Here is an 18,284-nt window from a genome sequence, read left to right as displayed (position 1 = left end):
TTCCTTGCCAATGCAAGAGCGTTGAAACTGCCAGATTTGTTTCAGTTCCCCTTAGACAAGTTTAAAAATAAAAGCAATAAAACTTATTCTTGCAAAACAAAAGACTATGTTCTGGATTATGAAACTGAAAACACACTTTAAAAAGTAAAGCATAAAATAAATTGACATTTAAGACATTCCTGACATGAATGCTTTCTCCCCTTAAATACATTCAGTGGAAGTATAGCAACTTCTAAAGAGAAGCTAAAGACAAGGGTCTCAGCATTTGCAGGCCCATCTCAAGCATTTGCAGGCCCATCAGAATTAGTGTGCAAACTACAGACTGAAAAACACCACTCAGAAGAATTGTCTTTCAGAAGGGGACCTCTTTAAGCCTTTATTCAGAAACAGAAGCTAAAAGGGCAGCAGCTCAGTAGCATTTGTTCTCCGAAACATTTTCATTTCCAGTTGACCTAAAAGGTTAGCTTGGAAGCTAGCAATCTATCCTTCATAAATATGCCTTTCTAACTTTTAATATGATTTCAACTTTTCTTGAAGACCATTCCTGGCATACTAACAACACAGATGAGAGAGCTGGCCCTTAGAAAGCTTCCCGTCCTTTTCTATTAGTTTGGGGTGTTCAGCTGTCTCCAAACTCAGGAGATACCCAGACTCCACAAATTACTTTCATATTAAAGTTTAAGAACTTGAAGTATGTTAAGTACTCAAACATACTCAGATTTCTAACCGTGCCAAATACCATTCTCACACTAAACTCTCAATCTGTGTAAACCAAGTATTCCCCTCCCTTTAAAGGTTAAATCCACTAATCTCAAAGCACTCCTAGCAGATTAATCTTCATAGAGAACACAGTGAAGTTTCCATTTTCTTTCATAAGACCCAACAGTGGTATCTCCTATTCATCTAAGAGCCACAGAAGGCACGCTCAACTCTCTCATCTGCTTTGGGGATTTAAAACCCACAACACTTGCTTCTCTGGAGAATCTTCTAATAAGCCTAGAGGGCTTTACAGGAAAGATTTATCTGACCAGCTAAGAGCAAGGGCATGAATCAATAACCTAGTAAGTGAAGAGTCCTGCTCCTGTGCCTGGGTCCTAGTAAAGAAGAACATGCCCTCGGCCACTGGGGAAAACACAGAAACCTTCTGAAGGAAGAAAAATAAGATCCACCCTTCCCAGCTAAATACTCCTACCACTGTTAGTGAGAGTCACACACTCTCAGACTCTCACCATTTTCAGTTAAAACTCTCCTTGCTTCAGTCTGAAACAGCTGCAGGACAGCAGACAAAGAACCCTCCACCAGCACCATGAGGGGCTGCCATACTCACTATTGTATTGCTTGTGCCACCTCTTGGTTCTGGCCTCCAACTCAGAGAGTGGAAGGAAGGAGGGCATAAACCAGTATCAATCTAAACCAAGGATGGAGAAGCAGTAATTCCTTAGATCTCATCATAGCTCTCAGTTTCTGTGCTGCAATTTGCTCTTCTGAAAAGGAGGATGATATTCACAGCTGTGTTGGGAGGACTAGCTGGTCAACACCTGCAAACATAGCTAAAGGCATAAATCCACTTTCTGATCAATATGACTTTGATGGCTGTTAAACATGATCAATCGCATTCCCCCCTCAGGCACCTGTTTGCAAACCACCTTTTCAGTGAATAAAGCATGTCAAATTTATCATAGAACAGTATTGCCCTCCTGTGGCCAAAGACTATTCTGAAGAAACGAATCTTATGAAGGTTCCACTTTATTTATTTATTTGTTTGTTTCTCGTGCACAACCTCAGATACACTGGGCAATCTTTCTGAAGGAACTCAGAACTGGGAGACTCACCTCCAAAACCATCCAAAACCTAGATCCAAAGCTGGGTTTGGCATGTTATGGCATGGTAGGTGAACAGAAAGAGTAAGCAGTAGACAGGATGCCAGTCCCTCTGGCTCCTTACATTTCTCCTGATGATGTTATTCATAGCAGAAATTATGATTATCTGCATTCGTCTTCAGTGGTCATGTTTAATAGCGACAGCATTTCTTTCTGTGCACCATCAATTAATCAGTTCTCTTCTACCTTAGATTTACCGCTTTTTTATTAATCCAAAAGTAGAACCATACCCTGCCCACTTTCAGAGTAAGGGACAATCCTCTATCCCTTCACCAGGAGCAGGCATGGGCCTTCCAGACCTTACCCAAAACCCATGTAAGTAAACAGATTCTCTCTGACTTAAATGCCTTTTGGACCAGGTCCTTAGTGACCTAGTCAGACATAATGCAAGAGTTTGCAGACACACACAGCAATAACAGAGATTGCAATGGGACTGACACGAAACTCCCCATGGCAAAACCAAGGTCCCCCAGGCTACAGAATTGATGTGCAAAGCAGAAGAGATCATCCCACCCTTGAATATATAAAGTATTCTCTGAAATCCCCATAACTTAGCCAAACAGTATAGCTTAACCAACACAATTACAACTTTTTCATGGGTAAAAAACTTGGAGATAATAAAAACTTCTTAAATATTGGATCAGCCACACACCTGAGGGAAAACTGTTGCAATAAAGGATTTAAATATATATAAATGACAGGATGAATGTAGCTTAAAGCAGTCTAAATTCTTCACCATTATGTCAAAGTGCTGTTGAAATTAAGTTACAGTTTCTGTGAAGATTAATTGCACTTGACATGTTCCATGGAATGTGCTTGACTTGATCTATTTTACCTGCCAATAGTCAGTTGATATGACTCAGCTTTTCTGTCCAGCTGTCAAGCCGGGAGAAATAAGGATAAGCATCTCTATCTTTCTTTTATGATTGCCAGCTACGCAGTGCAAGAATGACTTACCTTTTCCTTCTCACAGATGGTCTTTTTCTGACACATACTGTCAGTGCTGCAACAAATTTAAACAGAGTATTAAAAGTAATTATGGTGATGGAATTTTAAACTTCTAGCCGTGACTATGCATGTCTGACCCTCATGGCTCTTCTGAAGCATGGAACAGAAATAATCCCATGTGATCAATATCCCTGATACAGCAAAAGAAGAAGAGTCAAATCTTATCACTAACTCTAATTTTTAAAAAATGTGGCAAAGACCCATTCTCTAGAACTGATTTATGTAATCTTTAGGGTGCAGTGATAGGGAGGAAGTCCCCTATGAACTTTAATAGGTCAGAATCAACTCCAAGACAACATGTGTGGCTTTAATCAACTCTGATTTCAATTTATATATATGTTTCAGTATTTCCTACACTGGGATTTTTGTGTTCTCCATTCAAGCTGGAGAACACACTTGCAAATAATCCATACAGCCAGAGAAAGTTAAGGAATACATCTGTGCTCAAAATACTCAAAAGTATTTTAAGTTGTTTCTGGAAAACATACAGCCCAAAACAGAGGATGAACAGGAATCCTGGGCCACAACTAACTTAGTCAGCCATAGCTGTAGTTTTTCAATGCACTGGAATGCACTTAGCAATGCACACTCCGTAACACAATTTAGTTCTCATTAAAATAAAATCAAATTTTCTTTCAGATAAGTATTGACAGCAAATTTTCCTTGCTGCTCAATATATCTTTCTGATCAATCAATTTTAATGATCATCTCCAGAGAAACAGTATCTGCTTAGCATTAGGTTCCAGAAGGGTCTATAGAACACGATGAAAAATGAGGACTACATACCCAGCTGGGTATGTATAGAGGGAGGGCAGGATAAGGAATAACTCTCATTCTCTTGGAAATATCTGAAGAGGATTTTTACCTATGCTTCCCTTCCAAGAACATTTTGTGCAGACCAAGCATACAGAACTGCAGGCTGGAAGGAAGGAGAATGTTTGAAAAGGTTTTATCAACAAGGTCACAGTGAACACTGCTCCCTTGTTTATTAATTCTATGTAATAAATGTTTATAGATACGTGCCAGTTCAGATGACACTCATCAGGCTTGCTAGCATTTGGTTTAATTAACAGTGTCTTTTGAATGGAGGTGTAAAAACAACAGCATTTTTCCAGCTCAAGCGCCATTGCTGTGTTACAGCAAGGATGTTGACTGGCCACATCTTTCAGCAACATGTCCTTTAGCACAGGTGAAGATAGATAGACATTCAGATTTCTTCTGGGAACCCTGAAGACATCCTCCGTTTCCTTTTGTGTACCTTCTTCCTAACCCTGTGGCAGTGAACAGCCACATTTGGATCTTGCTACTCACTCCCAAGTGCAGCAAATTTTTGATTGTTCACTTCATTTTTCCATCTTGCCTGATCAGTTTTTATTTTGGATGCTATCTAGGAAAAAACAAATAGAAATTATTAAGTGGCTCGCATTGAGATTTCCATTTATTTATATTCTTGGCTGGCAGATTTGTCATCTGTAGTGCTCAATATTAGTTATGCTACATTTAACACTATCCAGAACCATTCTTTTCATTTAACCACTTTTCCCCAGAAAATAATTTTCTTGACAATTACACTGATTCCTTTTCTGTTGGTAGTCCCTCTTGCAGAAGCAACAGAATCCAGCTGAAACAACTGGGTACAACAGCAGGATGCCACTAGCTAGTGCAGGTTTGTCTGCCTCTCTTCTTGCTTTTTGACCCAGACTATAGCAAAGTCAGTCACTTCATCATCCCTCCCGTAGCTCACACTCACCTTTTATCTTATATTTGTAAGCTCAGTACTTCTTGCTCTGTTGTATAACCCTACCTGCACTCCTTCTTCACAGCACATTTCTACTTGGATAGCGTGTATTTCAGGCAAGGAGCAAGTCTTTTCTTCTGGCTCGTAAGTTATTTTTCAGGCTGTCATAACACTGCAAGCTAACAAAACGATGAGAATTGTTCTCATTCTTGAGACTGGTGTGACCTCTTCTCCCTCTACAATTATTGTCCTTTTAGGTTCATTCCTCCTGAGCAGATGTTCAGCCACTGCTACTTAAGACTTTTTACATTTGAATGCCTCATAGCCAATAAGGAAAACAAAATACCCTGAAATCAGTGTTTGGCTGGTGAAGTCCTTCTAACTCAACTGCGGTCTCTCCCTCCTTGCGGAATTTCTCTGTGACACCCACTGGGAAGCACTAAGATCTCAGACATAGCAGGTGATGTAGATATTTTTCTAGCTCTGAAATCCTCTTCTCAAACCTTCCACAGGAAGTGTAGTTCTTTCAGCTGGACTAGAAGATGACAGACAAACTGTCAGGTTTGTTTCTATACTGCACTGCTGAATTCCAGAAAGGATCATTCAGGAGGAACAGAGTTACAATTAATTATTTGTAATAGCTTTATGAGAGAAAAATACAGCACTTAAATATATGGTATTCAAAGACATGGCACTTGGCATTTTTCAGAATCCTTTTTGTTGTTTCATGTTCTGTTTCATTAAACTGCTCTTGCATTTTTTATTGAACTAGATCCAACTATGAGTTGCACTGATGGGCTTCATCTCAGAGAGGAGCCGCATTTCACTGGCAGATGAGATACCTGTTAGCAATTCATTTGTGTATTTTACATTCATTGTTTATTTTATAGCAATAATTTACAGCCCAAATTCTATTAAAAAATTACCTATATACTTAATATTAAAAATGCAAGTAGTCTCACAACAGCAAAGTCCATGCTGGTACCAGGATTATACGACAAAGATGATTTCTGGGATTCTGAGTGCTTGAGAAACCACCTCTCATTTCAAATCTTGAGCTTATTCAGTACCTAAACCCTATCTCATTGAAACAAGTCAAGATTCCACCTACAAAATCCTCATTATCCCCTCCACACTTATGAAGAAAGAAAGAGCCTATAAAAACATGTGTTGGGAATTGGATAAAAAGGAAAGCTGGATTCACCACAGCAGCCAGAAGTTATCTAGAGCTGTAGTCAGGAGCACTAAAACAAACAGCCAAGAATGCCACTGAGTACCTTGTTTCTTTCCAAAACAAGTCAAGGTTCCCTTCAATCAGTCGCAAAGATCATTTCTAGAAGGGCAGAATTCATAACCTGGTTTTCATACACTTATCTTTAGCATCAGCCCTAAACAGTTTAGCTAAGGAAGTAATTTCAGTAAGATAATGGCAATAGAAAGCTGTTACCACTTATGAGAATTAACTACTCTAGAGAGATGTTTGGCAGTAATATTATACCAACACTTGCTTTTTTCTTTCACTAAAATTAAGTGCATAGAAGAAAGGATCCACTTTATGAGAATACATATTTAAAAATAAATTCCAAGGTGGTTAGTTCTCTTTGATGTTCCAGTGATTCGCATTAAGGCCATAGGTAAGAAGTTAATGTAATAACAAATATTTCCCCAGTTCATCTTTTAGGCATGTTATGCAATTCACTTTCTTCAGTTTGACATTGTTTAGCTTTCTTCTTGAATGCACAGAATTAAATCCAAATCTTTATTTTCTAAAGAAGCTACTTCAGAAAAAGAAAACAGTTACATAGCTTAAATTAATTTAAATGGACAAAATTATTTTTAAAAAAACCTGCTTCATCCACACTACAACAGAGTAGTTTTCCTATGACTCAGACTTGGAACAGAGCAGACCTAAAACTTCCAGTGCTGGAAAAGGACACATTATCTGGGTTTGCTTGGACAGGGAACTGAGTGTCACCCATGCACATAATCACAGAGACAGACGCTGTGATGAAGACTGCTTCTCTGAGCTGAAAATCGAGTCTGCACAGAGAAGGAAGGTCTACAACGATGTCTCAGGTACAGCTGTAAGCCTCTGGGCCGTTTGAGGAATGAGTGTGTAAAGTGCTTTTAAGACAACTGTGACTTTCCATCACAGTGAGCTATCGCAGACTCCTTAAGGGAATATCAGAGGAATCCAGGTCCTGTTAGTCCTGCTGAAGTAGTGAAAATTGATGTCTAAAAGCTGACTCTGACCTTGGTCTGAGATTTACAGAACAGCACATGGTGAAGGAACAGGCTTAATCCCTTGACAAACAGGATTGTGTCTTTGATGAGAGATTTCAGCTCAGTTAGTCCAGATACATATCTCTGTTTTGTCCTGGAAAACCTAAAGCACACCTGAATAAATGCTCTTTAATTTAAGGTGAATTAGAGTATAAGGAACTATATATCTTTGTGAAAATGAATGTATAAGATCCAGAAAGATGCTTTCTCTTCTGTTACTAAAAGAAAGTAAAAGAAGAAATAGGATCGCTCCATGTTTACAAAACCATACTGAGAGGCAGACACCAGATACAGAGAATGCTTTGTGTCACCGACCAAGCAAAGAAAATCAGGCATCTCCAAAGCCATCCTGATTTGGAAGGTTCCTGTGCTATCAATTCCTGACATTAACCCAAGAGTGTTTTACCAGCATGGACCTGGATCTTTATAGGGCCAAAAAGATTTTAAATTATTAAGACCTAATCCGAAATATAAATAAAATCCTGCAGATGCAAGTAGAGCCAGTAGGATTATACATAGTGTTAAGGTACATTTTTGGCTCTACATAAATCAGGCTGCAGCTAACTGCTGTGATATGTACCACAGGAAGCTTTGGTTTGCCGTCACCATTAAAATGGGATAGACAGATGCTTTCAAGCCAGTTTTGCCTTCCCATCACATTTCTTACACTTCTTTGGGACTGAATCTTGTCATTTAGGGAGCCTGTATACTCTCTTGCAGAACAAGACAGCTGATTTTAACCCATGGATGGAGGATCTCCAGTTTTCTTAGATCAACCTTGGCTAAACTCTATTATTTAACACACAAAACCAAGGGAAAAAGTCAAGATGTTCAGGAGGGTGAAATCTAGAGTGGTTACCACCAGAACGGTATTATTTACCCACTGTCAAAAATAGGCAATGTACCAGAACTGACGTTGGTATGCAAAGCTACTGTGGTATCTCAGATGAAGCTACAGGCAAACCTTGACTATTTGGAGACCCGTTTATATATTCTTCTATTTTTATTCTGTAACATTTAATAATCACAAAGTCATGAGATTGTTACAGATATAAGGCTGACTGTTAAAAAAACCCCACCCTGAAATCCAGAAAGTAGAAAATGCTAGACTTCATAGATGAGAGCAGAACTGTACAGAAATCTGTAACTGGGGGAACTTTTGAATTAGATGGTATCTGAGCTTATTTTTCTTGTCTGCTGCTACATTCTTTAGAAAGGCATTATACTATTGCTTCTCTTCCAAATGGATAGAGAAGGAAAAGTTAGTCTTTGATTGAGCACCTGTCCAAGATATCTGCTATGATGTGGTTAATTTACTAAAGCACTAAATAGTGCTGGGATCTAGATTAATCTTCTTCTAAATGAGGAAAAGCATTATATAGTTATAGCACAGATATAACAGGTGCCTGATAACTAATCTTAATCAAGAAATTTAGGATTCATAATTGCTTGTCATTCTCAAAACTTTCATTGAGCTTTGTAGTGCATCTTTCTGAATGGGACTATAACTATAACTATACATATATATTACAGCCAAGAGCCAATTATTATTGCTTTTATAGTTTGGACACACTTGTCCAATTTAGATAAGCACAAAGGATCTATTTACTGTATTATCTCAATGAAGATAAAAGGTCAGTCAAGGGGCAGCTTCTGTCTTAACTAAAAGGGAGCATGACCTCAGAAGCAGCCTACAAACAAAACAAACAAACCCCAGATAATGTAGTTTCAAAATTATTTGCCTCCCCTACATAAAAATGTCCTACATTGTTTTTAAATAAGAACCAAAAGACAAGTGTATATGTAGTTTTTACCAGGACAGACAAGAAAGGGAGTGTTTAAGGAGATGGTTAGTGGTGTTTTACAATTAGTGTTAGGTTAAAGAGGAGTAGTAGGGCATAATTTGTTGCCCAGTATGCTGTTGGATCTTCTCAGCAGAGACAAGGTTATATTATATTAAAGTAATAAAATCAATTTTGAAACAGTTACAGGTCACCTAGCTGAGACTTCGGCTTGTGTCGAATGTTTAACTTGTCTAGTTAAACATTTAGGAAAATAAGAGTTTATGATCTGGATATTGTTGAGATACTGCAGACCTACAAAACCAAGGATAAAATCAGGGTTTGCAGATACTAATAGTTAGTTTAATTTTTTGGTCTTCCTAGTGGTCCCGAGATAATGTTTAAGGTTCTGTTAAATATGTGTAAGCCCTTTCCATGTTTTTAAATATAGAGAAGTAGGCAGAAAGTTAGCAGAATTCAAGTTACTCAGACCACAACAGCATGGAGCGTTGACCGTAAAACATACTAATGGAATATCTTTTCGAATAGGTCCAAGTTTGCGATAATACGAGTTAGGACTTTCTTATATTATATATTATACTTTGGGAAATTAAACATCAGTAATTTCATTTCACTGGTGGATTATGCATATCTGCAAAACTAAGGATCAGTGAGGAGGGATAATGGATATGTTTAGTTTGTAGTTAAGGCTACAGCTGGGGTTAAATTTAAGGACAGGAGTAGGAACAAAGATAACTGGGTAAGCAGAACTCGCATTATTCGTGGATCTTCTAACCCTCAGAAACAGAGGGAAGGAGTGATGAAAAGAGCTGATAATTATATTAAAATCTGATAAAAGTATAAATCATGTAATTCAGGCTTGGGCTAGGAGCAAAGGGGGAAATTAAAACTTCATGAACTTAAATTGATGGATGCTGCATACCTCAAAAATCTAAACAGTTGATGGAATTGTGCAGATACAATTGTTTTTCAGCTTTTTCAACTACAAACTGAATTGCAACTGCTGTTGCAATCATATCCTGGGCTGCCTCAAAAGAAGTGTGGCCAGCAGGTCGAGGGAGGTGATTCTCCCCCTCTACTCCACTCTGGTGAGACCCCACCTGGAGTACTGTGTTCAGCTCTGGGGCCCCCGGCAGAAGAAAGACATAGACCTGTTGGAATGGGTCCAGAGGAGGGCCACGAAGATGATCAGGGGGCTGGAACACCTCCCCTGTGAGGACAGGCTGAGAGAGTTGGGGTTGTTTAGCCTAGAGAAGGCCCCGGAGAGACCGTATAGCAGCCTTCCAGTACTTAAAGGGGGCCTACAGGAAAGATGGGGAGGGACTCTTGATCAGGGAGTATAGTGACATGACGAGGGGTAACAGTTTAAACTGAAAGAGAGTAGATTTAGATTAGATAGTAGAAGATATTCTTTACTGGGAGTGTGATGAGACACTGGAACAGGTTGCCCAGAGAAGTTGTGGATGCCCCATCCCTGCAAGTGTTCAAGGCCAGGCTGGATGGGGCTTTGAGCAACCTGGTCTAGTGGAAGGTGTCCCTGCCCATGGCAGGGGGGTGGGAACTAGATGATCTTTAAGGTCCTTCCAACCCAAACCATTCTAGGATTCTATGACTCTGTGACTGGACTCTGTTGCCCTGCTCCAGGGCTGGAGCGGTGGTCTCAGGCTGCAGCCTGGCCTGCCACCCTCCCTGTCCCCAAGGTGAACAGAGGATTTAGACCTCTCTGTCTAAGGATTTTAATTTTGGCTGTGGTGTGCAGCCTCTTGACAGTCAAATTGTTGCAATTACTGCTTGCCCACTTTTTCCCAAGCAGGATAACTTCATCCAATTTAGGCTCTCTCTACTTGCTTAGCCCAAAAAAAGCAAAAACACCGGTATCAGAGAGGAGATAGGGCATTAAGAGTAGCAGCTGGAGGGAGGAGAGGATTCTGCTGGCGCCCACTGAGATCAGCTCATTGCAGCCTTGCAGATGAAACCTCAAGGAAATCGTAGCATGACTGAAAAGGGGAAGCATTTGCAATCCCAGAGGGTAGTTCCCAGATGTCTCCACCAGTGCACACTCAGAAAGCAAGCTGCAAAACTTGCTGCTTCCTCCTTTTTTCCCTTTTTCTGGCCTTGCCCTGATTCTCCTCAGGGCTCTGGTTATGGAGCTTCGTGCCTCAGCCTGGCTCTTGGCTGGTGAGGTCATTGCAGCAGCGGCAGGGTTGGTGTCACAGAGGTTTGGGCTCTGGCCAGTCCCTGCCGGACACCCAAATGGAATCTGAAAGTCGCAGCCCTGTGGCTGGCACTTCCCCTTCTGCGGTTTCCTTGCCTTCTCCAGCTCAGCAAAACTGGGTGATCCTGACATAATTTCCCCAGTATGATGCACTCGTTTTCTTTTCTTGAAACGCTGCACCCACCCAGGGGCCAGGGGATAAAAGGAGGGCAGCAGCAGCAGGGGCCAAGCATCGTGCAGAGGAGAGCCCTGCAGCCACTCCAGCTCCAGCCCCGCTTGTGGTCCCCTCGGCCCCCGCAGCACCATGAAGGTCCTCACAGCTGCCCTGGCCGCTCTGCTCCTCGTGGCCATCTGCTCCCTGGCTGAGGCCCATCTCGGTGTCTCCAGCATTGATGAGTCCTCCAAGAAGCCAGGTTTGCTGTCCCTCCCTGGGAGAAAGCCCCATCCCCATTGGTGGGACCCTCACATCCATGGGGAGGACTGGGAGTGAGTGGTCATCACCAGTGCTGGGACTCAGCCCTCAGGGATGGAGGCTTCCAGGGGGTGTCCCTGGGGGATACAGCACAGGTGATGGCGAATCCCCTGGGAGCCCCAGGCAGAGCCTCTGCCGCAGTGTGGGGTCTCACTGGGGCTGTCTCTCTGCCCCCACAGACATCGTCCTCATCTGTTGCTTCAGCTACATGCAGCTCCCCATCCCACGCAGGTTCATCACCTCCGCCTACAGGACCAGCAGCAAGTGCGCCAAGCCAGCGGTGATGTGAGTACCCAACACTGCCGGGGGTCAGGGTGCGACAGCCAGGGCAGAGCCCCAAGCGTGTCCGAGGGTGGCCAGGAGGGGAAGGGGCCACGGCCAGGGATACCTGGGGCGCTGCCAGCGGGAGCCAGCGCAGGCACCCCGCTGCCCGGCCGAGTGCCCCAACGTTGGTTTTCTCCCGGCAGCCTGGTCACCAACAAGGGGATGGAGCTGTGTGCGGACCCCCAGGCGCCCTGGGTGCAGGCGTACCTGGAGCACTTCCAGATGCTGGAGTACTGACCCTTCCCTGCTGCCACCCCAGTGCAGCGGGCTCAGCCCCGGGCACCAGACGCACAACAGAGTGCTTGAGCCGCATCCTTCTTCAACTAGAAAATTTATTCTAATTGACATAGATTTGTTAAAGTAAATTTTGTTTGCTAAGAAAGTGAAAATACAAAAACTATTTAAAAGGTATCAACATGCCTGTTAATGAGCAGTCAGGATTTTTGATGCCTAAATAAAGTGTTTGGATTATCAAACCCTTTAGGTGTCTCTGAGGTCCCTGCTGGAGCCCCAACACAAGAGAAGGGACCCACAGGGACCCCCTTGCCCTCCCCATGCTCTGGTTTCACTGCTCCCCCCTGGGCAGGGCGGCCTCGGCCCCAAGGCAGCTCCCATGGTGCTTCCCCCTCCCTAGCCCTGGCTCAGCTCCTGTCCCCCAGCATGACCCAGACATCCCTGTGGGGTGACACTGGCATCTCACCCAAGGGTTGCCCATTTCTCGGGGCCCTCCCAGCACAGCACGTGCAGAGCTGAGTCACAAACCCCCCAGGCCAGGCAGCCCTGCTGGGCATCCGCTGCCAGCTCAGTGACATGTTTGCCTCAAACACTGGAGGACCAGTGCAACCAAACCAACGTCCCCATGCCCAGCCATCTCCTTCACTACAGCCCCTTGTGGTGATGGAGCTGAGGTCCCAGCACTGCAGGGTGCTGCAGCCCCCCCCCCCCACACTGTCCCACAGCACTGCTGGAGGAGCAGGCAGGACCCTCCTGTGCGCCTCCCCTTGAAAATGAAGCATCAGGTCCCCAAGGAGGAAGGTGAGCGCAGAACAACCCCCCGGGCACCTGCCAGAGGGGATTTTGGCTACTGCATGGCTGTGCAAGCAGAGGCCCCCGCACCGTGGGAAGGTGCTCTGGCCTTTCCCCCATCCCACTCTCAGTGTTACCCCCACTGGCACGCCAGCGCGGTGCTGAGGGTGACGGTGCCACTGTCCCCCAGCACTGTGCTGGCTGTGCTGGCGGGCTCACTGCGACCCAAGGTCGTTGGGCAGTTGTGCCGGCATGACAGGCTCTGCATCCACGAGAACTTCCTGGTGAGTCCCTGGGGCTTGACAGCCCCTGGTTTCCAGCCCCACACCACCAACAGCCCCCGACACACACCCTCTTTCCCCCTCTTGCAGTACCACGCCAGCGGGCTGAGCCAGAGAGGGGCCGATGAAGAGGGCTTCTACAGCTTCCTCTTCCCCAACATCTGGCAGGAGCTGAAGCTGGTGGTACGGAAAGTGACGCCAGAAGGAACGTGTTCCCACCATGGTCTGCATGCCCCATGGCCGGTGCTGCACAGGCCAGCAACCCCCCGGGGATGCTCTGGCAGCTGTCTGCAAGTAACTCACCAGATCCTCATTCATCCAAAAAGGCCCATGTCTGCAGAAATTGAGGATTTTGAGAGGGTACATGGCTCTATCAGTGGTCCAGTGTCACCGGCCAGGTGGCCCACCGTAATGTCATGGGGCTGTGCTGGCAAGGGCTAACTGAGCTCCCCAGGGGCGTGCTGTCTCTGTGCCATCCCCAGAGGTGCTGCATCTGCCAGCTGTGAGGCGCCTTGGTCACCTGCCGAGGCTGGTGATGCCCCAAAACTTCCACTTCCCTGCAGCAGCGAGCGATGCTGCTCTCCCAGTTTTTCGAGGAGTTCAAGTGAGTGCAGCCACCCCGCAGGGCTGGAGCTGGGGCCAGGGTGGAGGAGGGCTGGGGCTGAGCTGTCACCTCCATCCCACAGGTCTTTCTGCTGGAAGCACCAGCCAGTGCAGCAGGTGCGGGCGGTGCAGCGGGACCAGACCCCCTGCCTCATCTGCCAGGAGGCGGTGGCGGGGCGGCCCTGCTATGACACCCTGGTCTGTCCCACCTACACCAGCACCTGGTTCTGCCGCCACTGCATCCAGGTAGCAGCATTGCCCCCAGCCCCTGTCGTCACCCCATCGCCCAGCTCCAAGGGAGCGAGCAGGACCCCCCTGCCACTGATGCTGGCTCTGCCCCAGGGCCAGGCACTGCGCTCTGCCCTGCACCACTTCTGCTGCCCACTCTGCCAGGACATGCAAACCTTCCAGGCAATGTTTCACCTCGGCATCAAAATTCCCGACAGGTGGGCGCCCTCCCCACTGCCTCCCTCCTGCTCCTCGATGGCCAGTCCCTCCTGCCTCCCCAGGTGCCAGCGGGGGGTCCCCCTCACCCCTGGGGCTGCGCACTCCCCAGCTTACGCAGTGATGCTGTGTGGGAGGAGGATGGAGCCTTCAATGACCATTACCAGCAGCACAGCTCCTGAGATGCCGTCCAGTGCCTGTGCCCAGCAGGATGGGAGCAGTCGGAGGAGAAGGGGTGAGTGCCGGTGGCCCTGGTCCCCACAGGCCCAGTGAGGACCTTACAGAGGCCTTTCAGTACTTAAAGGGGGCCTACAGGAAAGATGGGGAGGGACTCTTGATCAGGGAGTGTAGTGATAGGACAAGGGGTAATGGTTTTAAACTGAAAGAGGGCAGATTTAGATTAGATATTAGGAAGAAATTCTTTACGGTGAGTGTCGTGAGGCACAGGAACAGGTTGCCCAGAGAAGTTGTGGATGCCCCATCCCTGCAAGTGTTCAAGGCCAGGTTGGATGGGGCTTTGAGCAACCTGCTCTAGTGGAAGGTGTCCCTGCCCATGGCAGGGGGGTTGGAACTAGATGATCTTTAAGGTCCCTTCCAACGCAAACCATTCTAGGATTCTACAATTCAATGTACATTACAACTTAGAATGTCTTAAGTGTTGGCTTTGGAGAAGCAGAGTGAGAAACATGGCTTAGAAGAGAAATTAGGTTGTTGGGGTTTTTTATTTTTGCAAAATACAACTACGGTCTGTTTCTGTCTAGTGTTATTGTTATGGTTAGGTTTACATTTCTGGAAGTAGAGTCCTAAAGAATGTTTACTGCAGGCTGCACAGACAAGCAGAATGAGGGAGTTAGCTCGAAACAGTATGGTTTTTGTTTTAATATAGATAAACCTGTCTCAGGTTATATTCTGGGTGGGAGGACAATTAGGATTAGGGTTTGGAGAATGAGAACTTTCTCCAAATAAAGAGTTAGGTAGGTCAGTTTATTACTGATCAAATTGGGCTTTGAAAGATGAAATGCAGTGGGACAAAGATGTAGAAGTACTTTGGGAGAGGTATGTCTCCCAGCGACCTGCATAATATCAAAGTTAAGATCTGGGCTAGACTTCGGAGAATGAAAGGTTGAAGTGCATTTGTTATAGGATAATGAGCCATACAGAGGAAATGTGAAAGAACTGGATGGGAAGAGCAAGCAGCTCTCCTAAAACTTTAATACAGATTTGATTCACCTAAGTGCTGCTCTTGGCACAGCTAGAATGAGGACCAGGATTTGAAAAATGAAAGGTAGAAATGTTAGCCCACTGCCTGTGGAACTGTTTTTTCATACATGGGATGAGGGTTGTGGTTGGGAAGAGGTGATGGGTTTGGTGGGAATTTTAGCAACACTTGAGTATTAAGAAAATCATTCATTACAGAGAGGACTGAGGGTCATAAAAACATTTCACCTTGTCAGTCTTACATGGATGGAACAAAAAACATGCAACGGAGCTGTTCTTTGCTAAAATTTAGTTTAGCTAGGAGTGGGGTATTGGAAAAGTCCTAAAACTTGTAGGGCCCATGTTACTACACGGAGATATCTGCGATATCCCAGAGGGAAGGGAAAGGCACCCTGAGAAACATCGAACACATCACTTTCCAGCTGGGGGAGACTTCTGGCTAAGGTTATGGTTTGCAAGAGGTTCACAGACATCACTTCAGTACACCCTCAGTAGGGTCCTGGGGAGGCGAAGTGAGGGCATATTCGGACAAAGCCAGCAGCACCCTTGCAAACCCACCACACTTATCCTACTCGCCCTGCATTTTGGCTGGCTAGGCTCAGCCTGCAGACCATATTGCTAGGACAGAAGATGGAGATGAGAAAGGCCGCAACTGCTCTCATTTCCAGAGCTCTGCAACAGAGTATTTGAAATGCTGGGCAGTTTCCATCACTCGCAAAAAATTTAGGTGTATATAGAATATGTGAAGGTGCAAATTTAATGGCAAACTGGTTTTGGTAAAACTGAACAAGCCAGAAACAGCTGGTCCAGCTCTTACACTGACTCTTAAAGGAAAAGATCTCCTGACACTGTACTCAGAAGAATGTAATTTAAATCACATTCAAGCCTCTGAAAATCAGCTTCAAAGTCCTCCTCTCTTTTATTCTACCAGGAACCCTGCACTGTTCCATAAGTGCCATTAGACTTTCTTCTGTCTTCCGTTTAACTAAGACTTTCTCTGATCTTTCTACTGCTTTGCAATGTCATCCTCATTCCAAATTTCCCTGATTTTGTTTTTCAAGTGAGCAGAGGGCAGAAGACAGACTTCTGAATGTGGTCTACATCATGTTTTGTTAATGTTTCTTTTTTTAATAATGATAATAAAGAATGAATACACAAAAAGCGATGGTCCATCAACTCAGCTACAGCTCTCTGGAACAATGCAAACAATAGAGTCTGCAACAGCTTAACAGTTCCACTGCTTATATCAGTTTTGGCACAGTCCCGGGGATTCAGCTGAGCTGCTTTTCAACTGTGCTAGGGAAAAATGAAGGGAGAATTTGACCCGAAGTGCACAGGAAAGGGAAACAATGGAGCTGATTTCCCATTACTTCCCACTGCATGTTTCTTATTTACACTAAGGTGCACTCTATGATGAGTTTGGCCTCATCAACACCAACATAAATCCAAAGTCTCTACGCAGAAGTCCATAGAGTTATTTTGGCTTTTTACTTGTGGGAGTGAAGCACTTGGGCCAGGACATACAGAACAATACCAAGCGGTGGTCACTTGACACAGATGTAAGGGCACTGGAGAATGAGATACAACAAGCCAGCATAAGCAAACTAATGGTGCTGCATTCCTTACCCATTTCTAAAAATTTTCCCAGTGTAGCTCAAAAACTCAAGCAAACAAATGCATAAAGCTATGCACAACTACGCTCAATACAAGAAAAAGAGTGGGAACCTGTAAGAGTTTATATAGCATGGAGGTTGAATTTGTTTGCAGAGAGCCTGAAAACTCAATCAATATTTCAAATGACAGACAAGACGAAACCATCTGTTCCAAAATGACTCAACAATACATATATACACTGTAATAATGAGAATAAAACAAGTTCTAAATCCTAAAATTCATGTGGAGAGCTCTGCAAGATTTGGGTAAGGCTGATGGGCTTCTTTTCCCATCATCATTTCGCTATACTTCAATTGCTCTTCAATGCAATGTATACTGCAATACTTTTGCCCACTTCTGCAATCTAGTCTTATAGCAACAGCTTCTAGGTTCATATAACTAGGAATCTCTGCATTGACTTACGAAAATGTGGAAGAGAAAAGACAAGATGTTTATATTGCTTACACGGCAAAAATGAGTCCAGTAAAAAACCTCCCTGGGGTATTGTTTTCAGAAATCTCATTATAGTTTAGGCAATCTATTTGTTTTCATAGGACTGATTTACAATGCGTGAAGGCTTGGTGTTGACAGTACTACAGAGTTATGCTTTAATTTGCTCAAGGTCACACATGAGATCTGAGGTGAATTTATGAAATGAACTTTTGCCTCCACCACCAGCTAGGCTCAGGAAAGTAATCCCACCACTACCTTACTAAACAAACTCAACACAGAAATGCCCAGCCATGCCGAAGACCCCATACTACACAAGCTTTGCAGTGTGCAGAAGAGGATTCATCAAGACAAGAGAAGGAACAGCTTTCTTCACTGCCTTCCCCTCAGAAACACTCACATGGAGTGTGCTCTGGCATCTCCTGCACTTCTTTCACAGCAGCATTCAATTTTATTGAGTATATATACAAACCCTGGATTAAATATTGGGCATTTTCACAGCATCATGTTTTTTTCTTAATACAGCTTGACTTAATCCCCTCCAAAGACTTCCCATTGCCTATTGCACTTCTTGGCTGCCTGCTTGAGGAGGAAGCACTGCGAAGGAAGGTTGGCACCATGCAGGACAGGGCACTCGTGCCCAAGAGCTGCACTCTCAGCACACACCACCGACCTCAGGGCCATTCCCATAGTCCACCCCTTGATAACAACCCAATGCACTCGTTATTACATTTCTCACAATCCTCCTCCTTCCCACACCATCAAACCCTATGCGCTGTCCTGGGCAGAGGTGTCCTCCACTACCACCTCCAGGGGAGGAGAGAGTCCTTCTTCCCCTCATAGGGAGTACTGGGGAACTGGTCCCCACTCTTGCCTTCCACCCTTCC

General features: G+C 44.6%; 1 protein-coding gene and 1 pseudogene across 1 annotated transcript; both read left to right on the top strand.

The window, feature by feature from the left end:
* The first annotated feature begins 6,693 nt into the window (after positions 1 to 6,693).
* Positions 6,694 to 12,186, top strand: LOC127015512 (C-C motif chemokine 3-like). Its single transcript, XM_050895501.1, is given in 5 exon segments — positions 6,694 to 6,702; positions 11,115 to 11,186; positions 11,189 to 11,303; positions 11,578 to 11,683; positions 11,866 to 12,186. Coding segments are annotated over 5 exon segments (396 nt in total). The 3' UTR covers positions 11,960 to 12,186.
* A 196-nt stretch (positions 12,187 to 12,382) lies between these two features.
* LOC127015510 (PHD finger protein 7-like) lies at positions 12,383 to 14,315 on the top strand (annotated as a pseudogene).
* The last annotated feature ends 3,969 nt before the right edge of the window (positions 14,316 to 18,284 follow it).

Source organism: Gymnogyps californianus, chromosome 4, assembly GCF_018139145.2.
Source record: "Gymnogyps californianus isolate 813 chromosome 4, ASM1813914v2, whole genome shotgun sequence".
Classification (NCBI taxonomy): Eukaryota; Metazoa; Chordata; class Aves; order Accipitriformes; family Cathartidae; genus Gymnogyps; species Gymnogyps californianus.
This window is presented reverse-complemented; position numbering and strand designations above follow the sequence as displayed.